This window comes from Mustelus asterias, chromosome X (genome assembly GCF_964213995.1).
Source record: "Mustelus asterias chromosome X, sMusAst1.hap1.1, whole genome shotgun sequence".
Lineage (NCBI taxonomy): Eukaryota > Metazoa > Chordata > Chondrichthyes > Carcharhiniformes > Triakidae > Mustelus > Mustelus asterias.
The window spans coordinates 14,766,793-14,788,185 of NC_135834.1; the positions used below are offsets into that span (position 1 = coordinate 14,766,793).

The 21,393-nt window shown below is 43.7% G+C and overlaps 1 protein-coding gene across 3 annotated transcripts in view; it reads left to right on the forward strand.

Moving 5' to 3' along the window:
• Positions 1 to 17,795, forward strand: part of LOC144482003 (polypeptide N-acetylgalactosaminyltransferase 6-like) — a 70,431-nt gene extending 52,636 nt beyond the window's left edge. For all 3 annotated transcript variants that reach the window (XM_078201245.1, XM_078201246.1, XM_078201247.1), the window contains 6 exons: positions 1,513 to 1,630; positions 6,246 to 6,446; positions 7,909 to 8,040; positions 12,416 to 12,517; positions 13,912 to 14,064; positions 17,524 to 17,795. In XM_078201245.1, the coding sequence (XP_078057371.1) occupies positions 1,513 to 1,630; positions 6,246 to 6,446; positions 7,909 to 8,040; positions 12,416 to 12,517; positions 13,912 to 14,064; positions 17,524 to 17,634 (817 nt within the window). In that variant the 3' untranslated portion in view covers positions 17,635 to 17,795. The remainder of the gene's footprint in view (positions 1 to 1,512; positions 1,631 to 6,245; positions 6,447 to 7,908; positions 8,041 to 12,415; positions 12,518 to 13,911; positions 14,065 to 17,523) is intronic.
• Positions 17,796 to 21,393: the final 3,598 nt, after the last annotated feature.

Here is a 21,393-nt window from a genome sequence, read left to right on the forward strand (position 1 = left end):
CCCTGGGGTAACAGAAAATAGTCTCTCTCTCGTTTTACGTCAGTTTGTCCTGTTCAAATACAAAGAGATTTTTACCTGGAGTTTGAATGCAGCATCACTGAATAATGGGGGCTGTCTTGAGACTGCCTCTATTAAAATGGATCAACAGCTGAGGAGGTTTGTTTTGTGTTTGGAACTGTCTTGAAATGCTCTCGCTCCTGTTTCCAATCATGTTGAAACTGCTCGGGTATATCATCTGGCTCCAGTTAAGGTCTGAAGAATTCCACTCTTGAGAAATGGACATTCTTGTATCATCCTAGTACTGCTTCAGAAGTCGGCTGGTGGGAAAGTATTTAAGTTATTAGGGACATTTGCTTTGAGCTGTCAACACCGCTACTTCATGGGACGTGGCAGGGTATTTAGATGTTTAAGGTCCTGGATATGACCCCGTCTTGTCTTCATGCCACCCATCTCAGTGGGTCCCTTAAGGTAATGTACCGGTTTCATATGTGTAGCTAAGAACATAATTTATTGTACCAGTGGGAATTCTAAGAACATTGCTGCCGTTATACAGGGCCTTGGTGAGGCCTCACCTGGAGTATTGTGTGCAGTTTTGGTCTCCTAGTCTGAAGAAGGTCATTCTTGCTATTGAGGGAGTCCAGTGAAGGTTCACCAGACTGATTCCTGGAATGGCAGGACTGACATACGAAGAGAGACTGGATCGACTGGGCTTGTACTCGAATTTCGAAGAATGAGCGGGGATCTCATAGAAACACATATAATCCTGGTGGGACTGGACAGGCTAGATGCGGGAAGAATGATGGGGAAGTGCAGAAGTAGGGGTCACATTCTAAGAATAAGGGATAAGCCATTCAGGACTGAGATGAGGAAGAACTTCTTCACTCAGCGAGTTGTGAACCTGTGGAATTCTCTACCACAGAAAGCTGTTGGGGCCAGTTTGTTAGATATGTTCAAGAGGGAGCTGGATGTGGCCCTTGTGACTTAAGGGATCAAGGGAGTATGGAGTGGGATACTGAAAGTGCATGATCAGCCATGATCATATTGAATGGTGGTGCAGGCTCAAAGGGCCGAATGGCCTACTCCTGCACCTATTTAATATGTTTCTATTACTGTATCTGCTGTGGGACCACGATCAGGTACGAGGACTGCAGCAATTCCATGGTCCAGGTCCTCCTCCACTTCCTGAGCAACTGGGGATGGGAAATAAATGTGGCCTTGCCATTGCCCAGATCTTGAACAAATAACAGAAAATCCAGTCACACAATAGACAGCAGATATGTATTGAGGCATTTAATGGCCACCCAAGTCTTTTTTTGCTCAATAAATGTGATGAATTTGCTACATATGAGGTAAAATTTATCAGCCATTTGAAAACAGTACAAATATTGTGGGTCTTCTCTCTTTAGAGAGTTGAGTCTCTCACTGGTCATGCGGGTGAGTTTCAATTTGGCACAAAATGAAACTATGCAATCTCTCTCCGGCCAATAGAGTTGATATTTAGTTTATTTTCAGGACTCCCACGTTTGCCGGTGGCCTCTTTGCGATCTCCAAAGCTTACTTTGAACTCATTGGAACATACGACAACCAGATGGAAATATGGGGAGGAGAGAATGTGGAAATGTCATTCAGGGTAAACGCAAATGCTTATGTTTCTAATGCTCACGCCTTGGTTGTGTCTGTTGATAAGCTTTAAATATGAATTGAGGTCCTGTGGCCTAATGTGCAAAGATATAGCCTGTTGTAGTAGCAAGCTGCCCAGGCCAAGAAAGCCCAGAGTCCATTCCTGGTGTGTGCTCAGTTAGCTGATCTCCCACTCAGGCACCAGTTAAGATGCCTCGATTGGCCTCGATGTTTTGGGGAAAACAGGCAGGGGGGGAAAAAATCAGCCAATGTTCCTGCTCTTGATCACTATTCAGTGGGTTCTGCTGGAAAGTTTGCGAATGTTTGACAGCAGGATCAGATGCCCTCCAGGAAGCGAAACCCAGGCTTGCGCATTAAAGAATGGCTCGAATGAGGTACCAAAAGGCACCCACACAAATTTACCCCATCATAGTTTTTCTTCCAAAGCTGCAAACGCAAGTGTTTTTTTTTTTGCCTCGTCAAGTTTAATATAGTGGATCTTGTTACACTAAAAATATTTGCAGTGCACTAGCAAACTGTAATTATTGACTAATCTTGATATTACTGTTAAGCAGTTGACAACTGAATGTCCTTTTGACCTTTTCAGCGAGACTCGCTGGTATTTTGGTGTTTGGATTCTGGAGTGAGGAAGCCCAAACCCCCTCCAGTTTATGTGGAGACATCTCTGATTGTCCTTGGCCCATATTCCCAAACTGAACAAGTAGGCTTCTAATGGCTGTCATACCCAGTACCCAAATTCTATTTTTAAAAGTGAGTGGATGTGAATCATAGAATCCCTACAGTGCAGAAAAAGGTCATTTGGCCCATCGAGTCTGCATAACACCACGTATTTACCCTGCTAATCCACCTAACGTATACATCTTGGGACACTCGGGGGCAATTTAGCATGGCCAATCAACCTAACCTGCACATCTTTGGACTGTGGGAGGAAACCACATAGACACGGAAAGAACGTGCAAACTCCACGCAGTCACCCAAGGCTGGAATCGAACCTGGGTCCCTGGTGCTGTGAGGCAGCAGTGCTAACCACCGTGCCACCTTTTTATTATAAATTTATAATGTCTCAAATCTTTTCTCTGCCTATGTAATTGTTTGTTCAGAGCTCAGTGTGTAGAAATGGTGGTTAAAAATGCAATTTTGTAGCTGTATTTGGCACTGAAAGATGTCGCCATAAGCCTTAATTGGCACTGACTTTCATTGGTGTGTAAAAGATGCATTTTGACTACACCATGAAATCATTTTCTGAAAATCCTAATAATATAGTCTCTGTGCTTTCAGTGTCTGATGAATGCAGGTAAATTATCGAGACAAAAGTTGACAGGTTTCAATTGGCCTTGGCTCAGTAGTAATGATGCAGTCACCAGCTTCTGGGTTCAAGCTCCACTTTGAGACCTGAGCTCATATATCCAGGCTGCCATTCCAATGTTGGTGCCATCTTTCTGTTGAGGCATTAAACTGAGGCACTGTCCGACCCCTTGGGCGGACATAGAAGATCCCACAACATTATTCCAAAAAAAAAAAGGGCAGGCAAATTCTCTTGGTGTACTAACTCGATCTAAAATAGGTGCCATCCCTCATCAGATCTGCTTATTTCATTGCTGTTTGTGATGATTGCTGTGCGCAAATTGCCTACGTTATAACAGTGACTACACTTCAGAATTACTTCATTGGTTGAAAGGACTTTGGGACATCCTGAGGTCGTGAATGATCCTGTATATCTGTTATAGGAAAATGACATTACCACCAGTTTATATATTTTAAGAGCAAGTCTTGTGTTATCCTGGTAGACCCACTTCTGTCTTTGTCACTTTGTCCATTTCTGTCTGATTACACTCCTGAGAAGTGCCTTTGGATGTTTTTCTCTGCTGAAGCCACTACATCATTTGTAGTTCTTTCCAAGGGATGTGGGAATCGCTGGCAAGGCCAATATTTTGTTGTCCATCCCCCAATTGCTCTTGATTGGAGTGGCTTGCTAGGAGTTAAGAGTCCACCACAATGTTGTCGGTTTGCATGCAGATTTCCTTCCCTGAAGGACATTAGTGAATCTACATCAATGCAGACGAAATCTTTCCCAGCTGTTTCTCCTGCACAATCCCCAGCCGCTGCTTCACCCCAAATCTGTTTTCTCCATTCTGTTCTTTCAGCCCCTCCTAATACGCACCCCCTAAACCAAGCGAGCAAAACGCCATTTAACCGAGTGGGAATGGCCCTGAGTGCACTTTTTGGGAAGATTCGGGAACGTTTGGTAATTCTGCAACCTGTTCCTTCCAGGATTATTTGGAGGAGAAATCTAAAGGAAATATTGTTTAATTGACTGAGTTTTATTTTGTAGTGGGGTGGCGGGATAAATAGAGGAGAAATGCATACATAGAATTCCTACAGTGCAGAAAGAGGCCATTTGGCCCATCGAGTCTGCACCGACCACAATCCCACCCAGGCCCTATCCCTGCAATCCCACGTATTTACTCTGCTAATCCTCCTGGCACTAAGGGTCAATTTATCATGGCCAACCCGCCTAACCTGCACATCTTTGGAGCTGTAAAGGGAAAGCATTTAATCCTGTGTTTTGATTTGAAGAGGAACAGGATCTTTCAATCCTCGTTTCCAATGTGGTAAAGTTGCACAAATACTAACATATGGATGATACGAAGGGAGAGCAGATCTTGCCTGGGTGAGTTGTGGGTGAGGGGAAATGAGACCATTAATGTAGTAGTATTGCTTGCACTCAGAAGAGCTTAACTTGCTCACTTGAACTTGTCTTTTTCTAAGCTGGCTGGTGAACATGGAATGTGCTTTAATCTTGTGAAGTATTGTGAAAACACTGCTGTATACTTCTTGTATCTGAAAAATAATTTGTTTTGGGTAGCAGCATTTCTAACCACTTAGACCTACATGGAATGTCTGGGCTAATTGACGGAGCTGGTGCTTTAGGGTTAGATATTTGAGGCGTTGAGGTAAGATCCACCAGAAGGTGGCGCAGTCGTGCAGTGTCATTAATGTCAGTGTTTCATTCCAAAGAATATATTTTCTGAACCTAACTGCATAGCTGTAATTAAGCTTTTGATGCCTATATTAGCAGATGGATGCGATTAGTGTCTATTCTGTAAAACATGAAAGAATTGGCTCTTTCTGGATACTCTGTGGGCTGACACTTTAGTGCAGTACTAAAGGAATGCCATATTATTTGCCATTTTTCCGATGAGGCATTCGTCCAAGGCCCCATCTGGCCCCTCGGTTGGGTGTAAAAGATCCCACAGCACTTTTTGAAGAAGAGTGGGGAGTTCTCCACGGTATCCTGGTCAATATTTATCCCTGAACCGATTATTTGGTCGCTAATATATCTAGATTTTTGCTGTGCGCAAATTGGCTGCTGCTTTTCCTACAACAATGACTACGTTTCAGAAGTTCTTCATCGGCTGTGAAGTGCTTTGGGACATCCTGAAATTGCGAAAGGCATGATTGAAATGCTCAAGACTCTGATGAATGGGTCGGTTGTGGTAGAAGACAGATTGTAGGTTCATGGACCCAAAGAGAAAATGCTGGAAAATCTCAGCAGGTCTGGCAGCATCTGTAAGGAGCGAAAAGAGCTGACGTTTCGAGTCCAGATGACCTTTTGTCAAAAATAGTGGGAGATATTTATACTGCGGGGTGAGGGAATGAAAGATGAGTCATAGCCACAGAAACCAGGGGAAAGGCTGCTAGTGGCTGTCCATAGAGAGAATAAAGGGTGTGATTGGCCAAACGGCAGAGAAGCTGAAATCAGAGGGTAAGCTGTGACAGATGGTTCTTTTTGGATAGTAAAGCAAGGTGAGATAAATGGCCTTCCTCAGCTGTGCTGATTTTATAAATGGGAAACAACTGAAGAATAAAGGTTTTTTTTAATGCAGAGCACAAATAGTCTCTAATGGGAACAAGATCAAGTTAGGAAGGTATACAATGTAATGAAATATAAGCTAGGGGCAATTATTGTAGGGGATGTTCAATGTATGTTTGTGGGAGAAGGTGGGGCGAGCAGGGTGCATAGGAGATGAACAGGGTTCCTGACGTTGGTGCCCTCACCAAATTTAGTGCCAAAGTTAGAAACCATATAGGCTTGGGTGAAGGGTTAGTGTATGAAGTGGGAGCAAAAACAACAGTACAACTGGAGATGAAATTGAGAATACTCTGAACACAGTCATGGTTGAGCCTAGAAGCATGGAAGATCTCATTGTTCATCCACAGTGCTGTAAACAATCTTTACCTGGACTGATGGTTCACTTACTTCAGGCTGCCCGAGTCCATAACTACTCACAGTCAACTCCCTCAGATCATGCTGTCTTCAACCACTATTCAAGCAAGAATGTATATTTAAACCGGATGTGAGGTGACTACAATCGTAATTGGGTCCATTTTTGTCTCAGTAATACAGAGCAAATTTTAAAAAAAAATCAAAAGTCTTTCCCACATTTTAGTGCAGCATGAAGAGGGCTAATAAACCAACATTACTGGGAATTGGCTATAGTATGTGTGCCCAATAAAGGAAATCTGTATCCAATTTAAAATCTCATGTTGCCTACTGTTTGGTATTGGCTAATGACCACGTTACCTAACTTGCTTTGTTTTAGGTCTGGCAATGCGGTGGACAGTTGGAAATCATTCCCTGCTCAGTGGTGGGCCACGTATTCCGTACCAAGAGCCCTCACAGCTTCCCCAAAGGTGTTCAAGTTATTGCTCGCAACCAAGTGCGCCTGGCTGAGGTCTGGATGGATGACTACAAGGAGCTGTTTTACAGGAGGAACCAGCAAGCCGAGAAGATGGCCCAAGAGGTGGGCAAACTGCAGTTCATTCTTTAAAATGGTTATAGCTTTAATCCCGCCCCCATGTTTGCATAACCAGGGTTTCTGAAAGAGGACCCTGTTCCCATCATTCCAGTTTCTTTTCTAACAGAGTTATGTATCCCTAGGCGTTAGTTCTTCTCAGTTGCAGCCAGCTACTTACTGAATTTAATGTGGTTTCGTATTGCATTACGATCAGAATATTAAACCGATCCGCTTTGACAGATTACAGAAATATATTTGCTCACTATGAATAAAGATAAGCGCACAGTCCAGCAAACACTTAAAATATTATGCAAATATCAGTGTCCATAATGCATTTTATTATCATTTTTGTCAGTGTAGCTAGGAAATATCACTCTTTCCTGATGGTTGACAGATGAAGTCCTGAGGAAAATCTAATTTAACAGGGGTCGCTTTCAGTAGCGTTCAACAGGACAGTTAAAAGTGGAGTGAGAAACAGTCCCTTGATCACAGAATTCTGAAAGAACTGCTGTTTGAGATGGAAGCTTTTTGTTCACATCAGTCTACTGATAAACCAATGGGATCAAAAGATCATCTTTAATCTCTGCAATGAGTAAATCTATATTGTGTTGTCACATTCTTCTCTTCTGTCACTCCCTCATCCTCTTTCTCCCTCCGCTGCCCCCTCACTCCTGGTGGGATCATTATCTGGATTCGCTCCCACCATTCTCCTCCAGTACATTGTGATGATATGTGCCCCGTACAATACACTGAGGTAACCACGACGTGGGAGTAGAATTTAGCAAAACCACAGCATTGTGGTCAGAACACACTAATACAAATACAGTTGGAATCTCTGCACAATGCTTTCTTTCCATAATAGGATACAGCACCTCTCATGGCAACTGTTTCCCTGGCCCGGCCCAGTTTTAAATAATGTGTGGAGTATGTTGTTCTTCTCAGCACCCCTAAACTCACCAACTCAACAAGCCATCCAAACTCACCAACCAACTCAACAAGCCATCCAAACTCACCAACCAACTCAACAAGCCATCCAAACTCACCAACCAACTCAACAAGCCATCCAAACTCACCGATCAACTCAACAAGCCATCCAAACTCACCGACCAACTCAACAAGCCATCCAAACTCACCGACCAACTCAACAAGCCATCCAAACTCACCGACCAACTCAACAAGCCATCCAAACTCACCGACCAACTCAACAAGCCATCCAAACTCACCAACCAACTCAACAAGCCATCCAAACTCACCAACCAACTCAACAAGCCAACAGAACTGATCTTCCAGAGGAAACCAAGTTCAAAGCAACTCTCTGCCATGGGGAAACCTATTTTGAGTTAAAATTAACTGAGATGTTCTGCCCATTCTCCATTGCAGCCAAATCAATTGCTGACTCATTTCAATGTAGAATACACTACATAGAATAGTAGCTTTGGTATTCACCTATTGCTCTGTTTCTTTTTAGAAAACTTTTGGAGATCTTTCAGAGAGGTTTCAGCTGAAAGAGCGTTTAAAATGCAAGAATTTTACCTGGTATCTGCGAAATGTGTACCCTGAAATCTTTGTGCCTGACTTTTCTCCAGTGCGTTATGGGGCGGTAAGTAAAGTGATGTTTGCTGATAACTAAATGCAGTGGTGCTGCTTCATTGCGAGTAATGGCGATAGAATTCTATTCATCCCCTCGACCGTGGTGTGATACTTGCCCCTTCCATTTAGTTTCTCTTTTTAGGATTTTGGAAGCAGAAAGGGCTATTTTGCTCCAAACAAAATACAATAGCCACTTTCACCTAGGAAATTTTCTTTACCTTTCTCTGTGACATTTCAAACCAGCAAGCAAGTACAGAGAGGCTGGAGACTTCAAATTCCATTCAAAATGCAATAGAGTAGTGTGGTAACGTGGCCCCTTTAAGGGTCGATCCTTTGCAGGCCACATGATCGGGCTGGACCCTATGGAGTGGCTGCGTAGGAAACTGGACCAATAGGGAGCGAGGGTGTGCGTCCCGGGTCAGGGAGGACCTTCAGTTGGAGCCCGGGGACGAAGAGAGTAGACATGTGCATATGTTTTTTCAGACCCTTTATCATGATGTGGAGATGCCGGTGTTGGACTGGGGTAAACACAGTAAGAAGTCTCATAACACCAGGTTAAAGTCCAACAGGTTTATTTGGTATCACGAGCTTTCGGAGCACTCACTCACCTGATGGAGCAACGCTTCGAAAGCTCGTGATACCAAATAAACCTGTTGGACTTTAACCTGGTGTTGTGAGACCCTTATCATATACATATTAGTTGTTAAACTCTTTTTGGAGCCACATTAAGTCACCTCCAGTTATTGCAAGCTTCTGTTCCTGCTTCTGAAACAGCTCAGCACAACCACAAAGACTAAAAATGGGTTGGGAAATTAGCCGGCCCCCTTATGGGGAGGTGATTCTGCCAATTTTTCTCAATGCTCTGGATCTGGGTAATTCAATATGCCCAAGTTTGGAGCACAAACATCTGCACCCATTTAAAAAAAAAATTCAATGAGAATACTAAATATATAGATCATTTATCTAATCTCAAATTCTGAGTCTCAATTTAAATTTGTGCATCTATTTTCCATTGTCGGCAAGAATCAGTTTCAAGTCTTCTGAGCACGTGCGCAGAAGGGTGTCGGTGGCCATCTTGCAGGAGACAGAGGTCAGATAAGGAGCTATGAAGTGTTTAAATCAACTTGAAGTTCTGAATAATGTTTTCTAACCCGTTTTGAAGCTCCATTTTCCATAATGTTAATGGGCTTTGAAATGCCTTGATGCACTGGCTTGAATTTCCCTTCTTGCCTTTAGCAGAGGTGTTGATCAATTTCCAGTTAACGGAGAGAGGTCTTCAGTGACCTGTACTAAGCATTCGTGTGCGAGTAACCCATAGCATAATGTCAAAATCCCATTAAATATCCTTAAGTACTCCCATTTTTAATGTTCCTCGTAATGACTATCGTCCAGTGGCTCTGACATCCATCATTATGAAGTGCTTCGGAAGTTTAGTCATGGCACGAATCGGTTCTAGATTCCCGGATTGCCTGGATCCACTATAGTTCGCCTACCGCCGCAACAGGTCCACAGCAGACGCCATCTCCCTGGCCCTGCGCTCAACCCTGAAACACCTAGATAACAAGGACACCTATGTCAAACTCCTATTTATTGACTACAGCTCAGCCTTCAACACCATTATTCCCACAAAACTCATCTCCAAACTCCGTGGCCTGGGGCTCGGCTCCTCCCTCTGCGACTGGATCCTGAACTTCCTAACTCACAGACCACAATCAATAAGGATAGGCAACAACAACAGCTCCACGATCATCCTCAACACCGGTGCCCCACAAGGCTGTGTTCTCAGCCCCCTACAATACTCCATATACACCTATGACTGTGTGGCCAAATTCCCCTCCAACTCGATTTTCAAGTTTGCTGATATCACCACCGTAGTGGGTTGGATCTCAAATAATGACGAGACGGTACAGGAATGAGATAGAGAATCTGGTGAACTGGTGCGACAACAATAATCTCTCCCTCAATGTCAACAAAACCAAGGAGATTGTCATCAACTTCAGGAAGCGTAAAGGAGAACATGCCCCTGTCTATATCAATGGGGACAAAGTAGAAAGGGTCGAGAGCTTCTAGTTTTTAGGTGTCCAGATCACCAACAACCTGTCCTGGTCCCCCCATGCCGACACTATAGTTAAGAAAGTCCACCAACGCCTCTACTTTCTCAGGAGACTAAGGAAATTTGGCATGTCAGCTACGACTCTCACCAACTTTTACAGATGCATTAAAGCATTCATAGAATGCATAGAAAGCATTCTTTCTGGTTGTATCACAGCTTGGTATGGCTCCTGCTCTGTCCAAGACCGCAAGAAACTACGAAAGGTCGTGAATGTAGCCCAAACCATCACGCAAACCAGCCTCCCATCCATTGACACTGTCGACACTTCCTGCTGCCTCGGCAAATCAGCCAGCATAATTAAGGACCCCACGCACCCCGGACATTCTCTCTTCCACCTTCTTCCGTCAGGAAAAAGATACAAAAGTCTGAGGTCGCGTACCAACCGACTCGAGAACCGCTTCTTCCCTGCTGCTGTCAGACTTTTGAATGGACCTACCTCGCATTAAGTTGATCTTTCTCTACACCCTGGCTATGACTGTAACACTATTCTGCGCACACTCCTTTCTCTTTCAACAGTATGCTTTGTCTGTATAGCGCACAAGAAACAATACTTTTCGCTGTATACTAATACATGTGACAAATCAAAATCAGTTAATCCCTGCATGATGTGAAAAACCAAAGCATCGATTTAAATTGAATATACTTGCCTTTTGAGACAACAAACATAATTGTTCTGTACACTTCAAGTTGTCACTTTCTGAAGCTAACAATTTTCTCTACCTACACTTTATAAAAATCTATTTGTCTGTGTTGGTGGGAGCGTGTGGGTCCATAGTTGCTGACAGTGCTTCCCTCTGAGCCCTTTTTAACTATAACGTCAAATTGTTTTTAGTTGTCTTTTTTAAAATCCTTTGCATTTCTTAGTTAATTATAATCTGACGAAAGCTCTCCTTGGTGACTGTTCAAACTTCAGCCTTCAGGATTTCTTCCTTTTAGCACCACTCTCCTCGAGTCTCTCCAGTATCTCTTGACCCCTCTCATCCCCTTTTCCCTCTTACTTGGTGCCTATGTTGCTAATAGTTGTCCCCTGAAACACTGGGTACCTTTTCTCTATGTAATGCATGCTGTAGAAATGCGTGTTCAATTAGTGAACTTGCGATCCATATTTAGAAATTATTGTCTTAGAGTGGTGGACAAACCCAGATCAGGTTATTGCAGTTAGTCACACAGTAAATTTTTACTGTACCACAGACACAAGGTGCTGGAAACCTGGAGTTCTCCCCTCAAAAGGCTGTAGTTGCTGGGACAGTTGGAGTGTTTGGGAATGACATTGATAGATTTATGTTGGATAAAGGTATTGGGGGATATGGGACTTGAGTAAATTAAGTTGAGGTACATATCAGCTATGATCTAATTGAATGGTGCAACAATGTTGGAGGGGCTGAATGGCTTTTTCCTGTTCCGAAATGTGCGATAGTCTTGGCCCCTGCTGCACCAGTGTTTCAATTTCGTAACTGTTCGAAATTTAATGAAGGATAGCTGGTTTGCAGAGTGTCCTTGGGCACAGAATTAAGACTATCCAGCCGATTGATATATAGGATCCTTGCGGTCTTTAGTCAAACCTGCATCCTATCGATGTGGACTGTATTCGAACCCAGTTCCCAGGCAATGCTAATTTCTATTTCAATATCAATGCACTAACGGACACCGCGCGACAATTGCCAGGCAGGAGTGTTCCCTTCCTATCGGGGAACACTTCAGCAGTCAAAGGCATTCAGCCTCCAATCTTCGGGTAAGCGTTCTCCAAGGCGGCCTTCAAGACACACGTCAACACAGAATCGCCGAGCAGAAACTGATAGCCAAGTTCCGCACACATGAGGACGGCTTCAACCGGGATCTTGGGTTCATGTCACGCTACTTGTAACCCCCACCATTTGGCCTGGGCTTGCAAAATCCTACTAACTGTCCTGGCTTGAGACAATTCACACCTCTTTAACCTGTGATTATCCCTCTCTCCATTTGCACTGTCCGTACCTGTAAAGACTCGCATCATCGTTATCATAACCATTCTCTTGCAATTGTGTCTTTACCTGATGAAGGAGCAGCACTCCGAAAGCTCATGATTCCAAATAAACCTGTTGGACTTGAACTGGTGTTGTGAGACTTCTTACTGTGCCCACCCCAGTCCAACACCGGCATCTCCACATCAATGCACTAATTGCCTTTGTAATCACTCCTCACTGCATTTCAACAATGTTGCAATTTGATTTTGTTATAGACTGTAAAAAGCAACAAGTGCTGAACTTTTGATAAGTTGCATGTTGTTTTACAGATTAAAAACAAGGGAACGCAAAATTGCCTGGATGCTGGGGAAAACAATCACGGTGGGAAGCCTCTGATAATGTACCCGTGCCACGGAATGGGAGGCAACCAGGTACAAGGCAACAGCCACTTGAACCCGCTAGCAGTGTTCATCCCGCACGGTCTGCGCTCTGGTTTTTTTTGGTGTGTTACACTAGTAATGAGTTTGTAGTCAACTTTACGATCAATATTGTGTGGGGAAGGAGGAGAAACCCAATCTGAGAATTGGGTAGAATATATAGACCAATCAGTGGCAGATGAAATTTAATATGGATTGGTTTAAAAGTGTTGCAAGTAGGGAGAAGCCCTGGTGATTGAATACTCTATGTGCCGAGTTAACTAAGGATGAAGTTGAGAGATCTGAGGCTGTTCATTCACAAGATGCGGCCTTAATTGACCTTGAGAAGGTGATGAGTTGCTGCCTTGAACCACTGCAGCCTGTGTGGTGAAGGTAATCTCATAGTGCTGTTAGTTAGAGAGCTCCAGGACTTTGGCCCAATGATGATGGAGCAGCAAAGTTTGAAGGCAGGATGGGGAGGGAAATTGCAGGTGGTGATGTTCCCATGCGGCTGCTGCTCTTGTCTATCTCTGCAACAGAATTTGGAAAGTGCTGTCAAAGAGGTTGTGGTGAGTTGCTGCATGATGATTAATGACTGGATGATTAACACTTGAACAGCTTTAGTGAGTTTCTGCATGGTGATTACCAACTAGATGATTGATGTTCGAGAACAGCTATTAACAAAGCAAACAGAAATGCTGAACTTTTATAGCCAGGACAGTGGAGTGTAAGTTGGAGGAAGTCATGATTTGACCTTTTTGAGTGCTGTGTCCAATTGTGGTTACCAAGACACACCGATACATTCAAGGTCTGTGAATGGTAAAGGGAAAGTTTTTGATGCTGGTTCCTTTCTAACTGGGTTAGAAAGATAAGTGGAAATATAACTGGTTTAAGTGGGGGAAGAAAAGGTGTAATGACTGCTTCTTATACAGTTCACCTAGTTAAGGCAGTGAGTGGAAGAGTCCGAGACGAGGAAAGCCCGAGGTTTAATGCCTGGTCAATTGGGAAAACCAGACAGATTTCTGTCTGTGATCCTTATTGGATGATCCCTACTGGAATTAACATGTGGGCAGGATTGGGCTTGGATGTGATGCCTTCTCCTCTTACTCTCCCTAGCTACAAGTTGGTCAAATAGTGTGCCAACACTTGCTGTCTAGGCTCACAGCTGGAGAACAGCTACTTGGGCAAGATACTAGAGAGTGCCTGGCACCTGTGGAACCATATCTCAGCAAGGAGTCGATGCCTTCAGGAAAGATGGGGAGAAAAGTTGGTGCAGGTAGGAGGCCAAAAGTCATGTAGGTTGGCATTGTAATAAATGCTACTATAATGGCATCAATGCTTGGGGTAGAGAGAGAGATCAGACGTGTGAGTTGTCTTGATATTTTTTTGTTTTCCATTGAAATTTTCAGTATTTTGAATACACAACCCAGTCTGAACTACGCCACAACATCGGGAAGCAGCTGTGTCTTCACGCCGTGTACGGCCCCGTTCGATTAGAGATGTGCAAATACAAAAGGAAGGATACAGGAGCACCGGGAGAGGAACGCTGGGAAGTTTTAAATGTGAGTGTTGTATCTGGGTAGGAAAGTGTTTTGTGGGAGCTGGGTGGGGATTTAGCAACTTTCTCTCCTCCCCTTCTAAAATTAATTTGTTTCCAGTGTGCAGTGCAATGGCTGCCTTCCATTATCTTGGTAAGGAGTCTAACAACACCAGGTTAAAGTCCAACAGGTTTATTTGGTAGCAAACGCCAGTGTCGTTTGCTACCAAATAAACCTGTTGGACTTTAACCTGGTGTTGTTGGACTCCTTACTGTGTTTACCCCAGTCCAACGCTGGCATTTCCACATCATTCCATTATCTTGAACATTGTCGTTTTTCATGTGAATCTTATCAAGAGTATTGGCAAGTTATTCCACTACTACCGACCCTGCCCTCATCCAAACTTTGCAAACACATCTCTAGCAGGAGCGACTGCCTGAAATCCTGAATGGGAATCTGGGCTCACTTTTTCCCTTCCCTAACCCAGAGGCAGTGCGTCAAAGAAAAGAACAAAGAACAATACAGCACAGGAACAGGCCCTTCGGCCCTCCAAGCCCGTGCCGCTCCCTGGTCCAAACTGGACCATTCTTTTGTATCCCTCCATTCCCACTCCGTTCATATGGCTGTCTAGATAAGTCTTAAACGTTCCCAGTGTGTCCGCCTCCACCACCTTGCCTGGCAGCGCATTCCAGGCCCCCACCACCCTCTGTGTAAAATATGTCCTTCTGATATCTGTGTTAAACCTCCCCCCCCCCCCCCCCCCCTTCACCTTGAACCTATGACCCCTCGTGAACGTCACCACCGACCTGGGGAAAAGCTTCCCACCGTTCACCCTATCTATGCCTTTCATAATTTTATACACCTCTATTAAGTCTCCCCTCATCCTCCGTCTTTCCAAGGAGAACAACCCCAGTTTCCCCAATCTCTCCTCATAACCAAGCCCCTCCATACCAGGCAACATCCTGGTAAACCTCCTCTGTACTCTCTCCAAAGCCTCCATGTCCTTCTGGTAGTGTGGCGACCAGAACTGGACACAGTATTCCAAATGCGGCCGAACCAACGTTCTATACATCTGCAACATCAGACCCCAACTTTTATACTCTATGTCCCGTCCTATAAAGGCAAGCATGCCATATGTCTTCTCCACCTGTGCCGTCACCTTCAAGGATCTGTGGACTTGCACACCCAGGTCCCTCTGCATATCTACACCCTTTATGGTTCTGCCATTTATCGTATAGCTCCTCCCTACATTATTTCTACCAAAATGCATCACTTCGCATTTAGCAGGATTGAACTCCATCTGCCATTTCTTTGCCCAAATTTCCAGCTTATCTATATCCTTCTGTAGCTTCTGACAATGCTCCTCACTATCTGCAAGTCCTGCCAATTTTGTGTCGTCCGCAAACTTACTGATCACCCCGGTTACACCTTCTTCCAGATCGTTTATATTAATCACAAACAGCAGAGGTCCCAATACAGAGCCCTGCGGAACACCACTAGTCACAGGCCTCCAGCCGGAAAAAGACCCTTCCACTACCACCCTCTGTCTTCTGTGACCAAGCCAGTTCTCCACCCATCTAGCCACCTCCCCCTTTATCCCATGAGATCCAACTTTTTTCACCAGCCTACCATGAGGGGCTTTGTCAAACGCTTTACCAAAGTCCATATAGACTTTAGTAAAGTCAAATTGTTGTCTTCCACAGTCCCCTGAGCTTAACGTCAGTTAACTCCCCAAATTCAGGGAATCGAACCTTGGACTTTCCCTCATGGCTTTGTTACTTGCAGGACAAAACTTTCCAAACCCAATAAGGAAATTGCTCTTGTAATTATTTGAGATGGATTACAACTGCGATGGAAATTGAAGATGAGGTGTACAAGAGGGGAAACTTAAAAATACTGACTAAGTAGCCATTGCTTTGACTTTTCTCAGTTTTCTCTGAGTGGTTACCCTCCAAACTACCACCTCTTATTCCTGCTAAGCTACAAATACAAAATGACCTGCATATTGCATTGAAAGACTCCTCCAACTCAAACAAAAACAGAAAATGCTGGAAAATCTCAGCAAGTCTGACAGTATCTGTGGAGAGAGAATAGAGACAACGTTTTAAGTCTGGATGAATCCTCTTCAGAGCTGTTTTTCTTTCAGAATCCAGCGTCCGCATTAATTTTGTTTTTATTTTAGCCATTGACTCAAATTTATTCTTCCCCAGAAGTTTGAAACTGGAGAATTCTTTACCATTCTCTGTTTCCCATTGTCCTGTAACCTGTCGGACTTTGAAAGCTAAGCTTGGTGCTGAACCCCATCTAAAAGTTTATTTATTAGTGTCACAAGTAGGCTGACATTCACACTGCAATGAAGTTACTGTGAAAATCCCGTAGTCGCCACACTCTGGCCCTTGTTTGGGTACACTGAGGGAGAATTTAGCATGGCCAATGCAGCTAACCAGCGCGTCTTTTGGGAGGAACCCGAGCACACGGAGGAAACCCACGCAGACATGGGGAGAACGTGCAGACTCCGCACGGACAGTGACCCAAGCTGGGAATTGAACCCGGGTTTCTAGCGCTGTGAGGCAGCAGTACTGCGCCGCCTGCAACTACTTGGTTTACCTTCTTACCATGTTGTATTTTTTTCAACGTTGCTTATGTCCTGCGTTGCGGGCCTTGGGATGTTCACCTTGCTTCTCATTTTCACAAAAAAAGTTGGCTGGTTTTGAATGGGAAGGAGGTGGATGGACACTTTATGAACTGGTCATCTTGCCATTATCTCACTGTGGGAGCTTGCTTTCTGCAAATTGGCTGCTGCGTTTCCTGCATTACACAGTGGCAACACTTCAAAAAGTAATGAATTGGCTGTAAAGCACTTTGGGACATCCCAAGCTTCCGAAAAATGCTGGATACACTCTTACCGGCAGTTCACACCCAGCTGCAAGTGAGGACGGAGAGTTTGGCACTTGGCCAGATCTCCGTTCACTGCAGCAGGACATTCTCACTCTGTGGGTTTCCTCTGGGCGCTCCAGTTTCCTCCCACAGTCCCAAGATGTGTAGGTTAGATGGATTGGCCATGTGTGGGTTACTGGGATAGGATGGGGGAAAGAGGACCTGGGTAAGACTCTGTCAGAAAGTCGGTGCTGACTCAAAGTGCAGAAGAGGCCATTCAGCCCAAAGAGGACCTGGGTAAAATGCTCTATTGGAGAGTCGGGAAGTGGCCGAAATGGCCTCTTCTGCACTGTGTAAGGATTATATGAATCTAAAGGTGATTATAAAGTTCCTGAGTGTAGTGGATTAGTAAAGTGTCATTTCATCCCTGGGACTTGAATACTAAATTGACGCTCTTGCTCAGATATTTAGATGATCGATTGCTTAGATAAGATAGCAGACAGCAGCCATACACGGGTATAAGTCAGCAACATCAGGAGACGATGGGAAAATTTGGGAGATGGATAAAGCAGTATTTTAACTTGTGAATTTTGTTTTCTTTTTAAGGACAATCTAATAAATTCTGCCACAAATCAGTGCTTGACTGCAAGAGGCCAGAACCCAAGCATAGCCCCGTGCAACTCTGCAGACCCATACCAGCAGTGGTCTTTCATCTAATGCCAGCAAGGGAGGAGCTGAGCCTGAGGAAGCATCCAAAATGTTGAATGGACAACACTCAAGTGGCCTGATTTTAAAAACCCAGCCTTTCACTGTCGAACGTTTGTGTGATTTGTGGATTTTGCCTCTGGTGTCGAGAGCAAATAATTTCATTTATGTTTTTTTTAAAAAAAAGAAATCTCGTGGATTGAATGGATTTCCATAATATTTTTTCAAGTTTGAAAAATTCTGTCCAATTTGCTCTGGGATTTCAGGAGGTTATCCCCTTCTAAATATTTTGTATTTTAAAATTTCTCTTCCCCACTGCCCTGGTCTTTAAAAGAAAATGTCATTTGTACTGAGAGAGAGTGCATTAGTTTTCAGGAACTTCCCCATGTTCTGGAAGACTTCCATATGTCAGGTTTGGTTGGATTTTGATTTTAATTGAATCTGATTTATTTACCACTTTAATCCTGCGTTTGACCCAAGGCAGGGCAGTAACCAAGTCTGATACCATTTCAGCGATGCACTTTCATATAGGTGGCAAGAATGAGAATGATTTGGTCCAATCTACTTACTTCTGAACCTGTTAATAGGGAGTTGAGAGACTTTTACCTGAAATCATGTCTTGATATTTTCCTTTGCCAAATAATGGTTGGAAATTCCTCAAATTTTGGTGTGGGGAAGGAATCTTTTAATATGCAATCGTGCACATTTCAAATTTAGTCAAGTTCATTAGCCTTGATCGTCTGAACCATTCCATGTTGCCTGACATCAAGAAACTCCTTGAACACCATGAAATAGTGAGTGCAGAGGCGGGCACGCAATTATCTGGGATTCCTGGTGCTAGATGCTGTGTCAATGAAATAGAACGTGCTAGTAAATGGAAAGTGTGGCAGCCAGCTCCCTGAATGGTGAATGCCCAACATCTGCCAGAAACATACAGGCAAGGAAGGGATTTCTCCCAAAGTGAAGGAGGATTGGGAGGGGGAGTCCATTCAGAAAGTCTGCATACAATTGCTACTGGAACGGAGTACTGATGGGCTTGGATCCTGATCTAGTCTGTGTATCCTTGGTTTAGAATGGTAGATTTATAGATTGAAACGGTGGTAAATTCAAAACCAGTTTGGTTCAGAAGGTTGTGGGTTCAACGGTGCTCCCAGGGCTTTTCGTAAATAACCCAGCTTGACAAGCAACACTCAGTACTATCAGGAGTATTGTCTTTTGGATGAGATCTTAAAAGGAGGCCCCATCTGCCCCCTCGGGTACATGTAATAGGTCCCATTATTGGTCATTCATCTTGTTGCTGTTTGTGGGAGTTTGCAGTGTACGAATTGGCTATTTTATAGCAGTGATGACACTTCAAACGTCATTAATTGGCTGTGAAATGCTATTGATATGAAAGATGCCATATATAGATGCAAGTTTGTTCATTCCATTTGGAGCTCAACTATGATGAGACATTAACACTATAATCACGGTGTATCTGTTAAAATCCAAATTTTGAAGTTGGCAATCTGGCACCAAATATCTATATGCCAGGGCACTATCCTATAAGGTGGTGTCCTGTGAGGTTAGAAACCCTCTCAGGTATTCACCGGGAGAGATTTCAACAAGAAAGGCGGGGGTAAGAAAGTGCCACCTCGGAAAATTCACATTATAAGCAAGGGAATGATGCTGAGGGTTGTAGAGCAGAGGGACCATGTTAAAGGGGACCAGAAGAAGCACTGAAGTTCCTTGAATCATTTTTTTATCCAGGTGAAACTCCACCAGCAGAAACTTGGTGACACGTGTTTTGGTTGTTGATATTTTCCAATTTGTACAAATCTGCTAAAAGATTATCTATCAAATGAGAGGCAGGAATTGAAGGGGAAGGTATAACGCTAATCGATGGTTGAGTTTCTGTTGGCTCCAGGTCTTGTGAATGGGGAGCTGCTGTTGCTGGCGTCGGAATTTGCCTGTCGATCACTGCTGCCCTTGAACTGGGTGAGCTGCGGTGTTGTCATGTAACAGTGTTACTTCTTGATGGGAACTTCCTTACTCCAGTACTTTCTCCACTTTGGTTGACATGAAATGTTTGTGACAAAGGATTGAAACTCCTGGTTACATCATCACATTTGGAAGATTAGTATAATGAAAATGTGTATTGTTCTCACTGAAATGTAGACTGCATGCTCTCTTTCTCCCCCCCCTCCCACCGACTCAGCAAGCATATCCAGTGAGCACGCCCAGGTTTGTATCTTAGTAGGGGATGGCAATTGAAGCACTACTTTTGAGCAAAATGCCTCTGGCTTGAACTAGCTAGCCACAATTCCCGCTTCTGATCCTGATTAATCTGCGCAAGTGTGGGCAAAATCGGGATCAGTACTCATGAAACAGCCTGCCAACACTTGCCATCCAGACTTGGGCATAATTCCCACTTGCGTGAGATGTCGGGGGTGGCTGGTGTCTGTGGAACATGCCCCAGCAAGGGGAGTCAGGACCTATAGAAGGGCAGGAGAGAAAACTGGCAAGGGAAAATGAAATCAAAGTGTGCATTTAAAACGTGCGCCCAGTAACAATGCACCGACCAACAAATAAAGCAGGATGGGGTACGAGAATAACCTTGATTGCTGTTGCAATTGGGTTTCAATTTGTGCTTGAACACAGTTGACATTGTATCCTGCAGAGAACCATATGTGAGGCAGCTTTAACATTAAATCATGGTAGGTACGTTACAAGCAGTGTCTTCTCCAAGTTAATAGTCATCTAAATCGTTTCCAGTCAGTCACTGATCAGTTCGGGAATTGTCTGGGGAAAGCATTTGAATCAACTTTACGGGTAAACATGGAGATTTTTCTTCTCTCTCAAGGTACATTGCACCCAGCTGCATTTCCACAGATGAGTGATCAGTAAAAGTGGCTCTGTTCTGAAGTTGTGTAACTTCAGATAATTGAAATGCTTACAATCAATTTTGCACATTGAGCTGTATATGTGTGTGAACAGCAGCGTTGAAATAGGCTTCAGGTTAATTTTGGATTACTGTGTCTGAAATCGCTAAGCTTTAATAATTGGGGATTGACAAAGGTCGCCATGCGGAACCCTTTTAACTGCATGAGGCTGTTTTGACTCTGGATCTCCCAATTGAACTTTTTTCATATTTTAGATTGATATATGAAAGCTGTATATTTTTCTAGACTTTTTCAATTTTCGAATACTCTGCTGTGTGGTTGCACTTCTAACGCATGTGGCTATGATATCCCACCAGTAAGCAAGCACCAAAGAATCTCTGTCCTCACCTTACAGTATCATGCTAGTAATAAGTCATGAAGGTACCAATGTGAGCCTAAATTTACTCTTCCTGGACTAACTTGCAGCGCATCCAATGACACTGCAATCCATGGTCAATCTATCCAATAGGTTGTCTATATTCTACTTGGACAGTCTGCTTTATGCAAAATAATTGGTGGTGGTATCTGGCTTAGATGCCAATTGTGCTTTGTTCTAGGTCCTGGTCTACTCGGAAGATGTGGAAGATCTCTTGAGGGCGGGATGTTGCTATTACACCATCTTCCCCATGCTGATCTTCAATTGAATACTGCTTCCTCCAGACATCTGGATGGTATTCTAATTCCTAAATCTGAGATCTAACGGCATTCAGTTTTATTTATTTCTGAATTAATTCTATACTTCACTGCAGGTGGCCCTCCGTTGTATATGTATTTCCTGTCATATGCTTATTGTACAGACCACATCTGCAGCAAAGTGTAGACCATTCTTTTAAAAATGTAGGAAAGGTGG